At 35.6% G+C, this 1,781-nt stretch overlaps 1 protein-coding gene across 1 annotated transcript; it reads right to left on the bottom strand.

The window, feature by feature from the left end:
* Window positions 1-475: 475 nt before the first annotated feature.
* On the bottom strand, window positions 476-1,374 carry LOC102620005 (uncharacterized). The gene has a single exon (XM_006485231.4). It carries the CDS (start codon window positions 1,194-1,196, stop codon window positions 753-755), a length of 444 nt encoding a protein of 147 aa, XP_006485294.1. The 5' UTR covers window positions 1,197-1,374; the 3' UTR covers window positions 476-752.
* Between the last annotated feature and the right edge of the window lie 407 nt (window positions 1,375-1,781).

Genomic DNA, 1,781 nt, shown 5'->3' on the forward strand with positions numbered 1-1,781 from the left:
TCACCATTCATCTAACAAAGGGTGTCACAACAACTGTAGAGCTAAGTAGCTGGGCAGCGTGGCTGGTATCATTTGTCTTGTGGCTTGAGAGAATTCTATGTTGGTCTTTTGTTTTTTAATTCTCTTTTACAGCCTCCATGGAATCTTCCCAACACATGGTTTAATTGTCTGGATGCTATCATGCATGTCTATGCATTTCTTGCACAGGGAATGTACTGTTCTTGCAGATCATAAGGCTAAGGTCCTGATTCCACTCTAGGTCTTCTTTCTAAGGATGCTATTGGACTCTCTTGTTATCAGTTTGCTTGAGGAAATTAATGATAGCTTTCCATAACTTTTCTTTTTTTTCCCCCTTAATTTACCGGCTAAGGCTCGTTATGATTCCTTTGATGGGATGTAAGCCATTAAGTATCTCTCTAACATCAAGTTCATTCATAAATGAAAAATATAACTAAAAACCATTGATCAAACAAAATTCAGCATACTAAATTACTGATCATTAAAAGTTTCATCAGATCCAACAAGCAGACAATTGAAAGAAACCTAGCTAGCTATAGCTAGCTCAGCCGTAGTAGTAATTAAATATACATATGAACGTGTAATAACACTTCTGATTTACATACAAAGATTATTCATGAGTCATGAATTATAAACCTTACAAATAGAGATCATTCAAAAGAAAGAACAATAAAGAGGAAAAGAAAAAAAAAACAAGGGAAAGTTGTAGCTATGAGCTTGTATTAGAGTGTTCTTCATGTACACTTGCATCTCTTCACGATCATGGCGGATTTTCCAGCAAGTGACTCGAAACTGGATTTAAAGAACGCATCAACCTCCTCTTTGTTAACGATCTGATGATGAGAGACCTGATGATTAATCTCGCCAAACAACTTTCTCTTGCATGCAATTCCCTTCCTCTTAATCACCGGCTTCCGCGGCGCCGGTGGTGGGGTTAAGGTTATGGGAATCTTGTTCTCGTCTTCCGTTGGAGTGTGAAGATCCAGTTCATCGTTAATATTACTCAGTAAGATTATGGCCGCGGTGGCGGCAGTATTATTATTACTAACCTTCATGGTGATCTCTTCTTGTGCTTCTTCTTCTTTTTCTTCAATGTTAACTACTGACGGCTTGATCTTTGGTGAATCATTGCTGATGATGATCAGTGGTTGCGGCTGATGATCAATATCACTGGACATGGCTAGCTAGCTCTAGCTGCTAATTATTTAAAGAAATTGAAATTTGTTTGTTTGACTTCTTGTTGGTTGTGTTAAAAGATAAGAGAGACATATGATGAGGGGTGAAGATGAGGAGTCTGTGTAATTTGTGTTTATTTATAAATAGGAGAAAATGGGGAAAGGCGTACGCAAGAGGGAAGGCAAAAGAGATTGAAGGTTAAAGTGAAGTTGTTGGATTCTTTTATTATTTTTATTATTTTCTGTTTGTCCGTAAACATCAAAGGAAAATGACGTAGTCTTGGTGAAACGATAATAACCTCCCACACTCTCTCTCTCTCTCTCACTATATATATATATAAAATTTTCAATCCTGTATTTTAAAATACGAGAAAGTTTAGAAAAACTTTAAAACCTTGGCTTACAATTTTAAAGTATTATGAAATTAATACTTTCTCTGTTGAAAATTGATTAAAAAAAAAAAGAGTTGAAAAGTCAATTTCGAAGATATCATTTGAATTCAATTTGGAGATAGTCGAGAAGTTTGATAAGCAATTGGAAGTGGTCAAAACTATTGAAATGGTGGTTATTAAATGTTGAAAAATTGGC

This window comes from Citrus sinensis, chromosome 4 (assembly GCF_022201045.2).
Source record: "Citrus sinensis cultivar Valencia sweet orange chromosome 4, DVS_A1.0, whole genome shotgun sequence".
In the NCBI taxonomy this organism is placed as follows: Eukaryota; Viridiplantae; Streptophyta; class Magnoliopsida; order Sapindales; family Rutaceae; genus Citrus; species Citrus sinensis.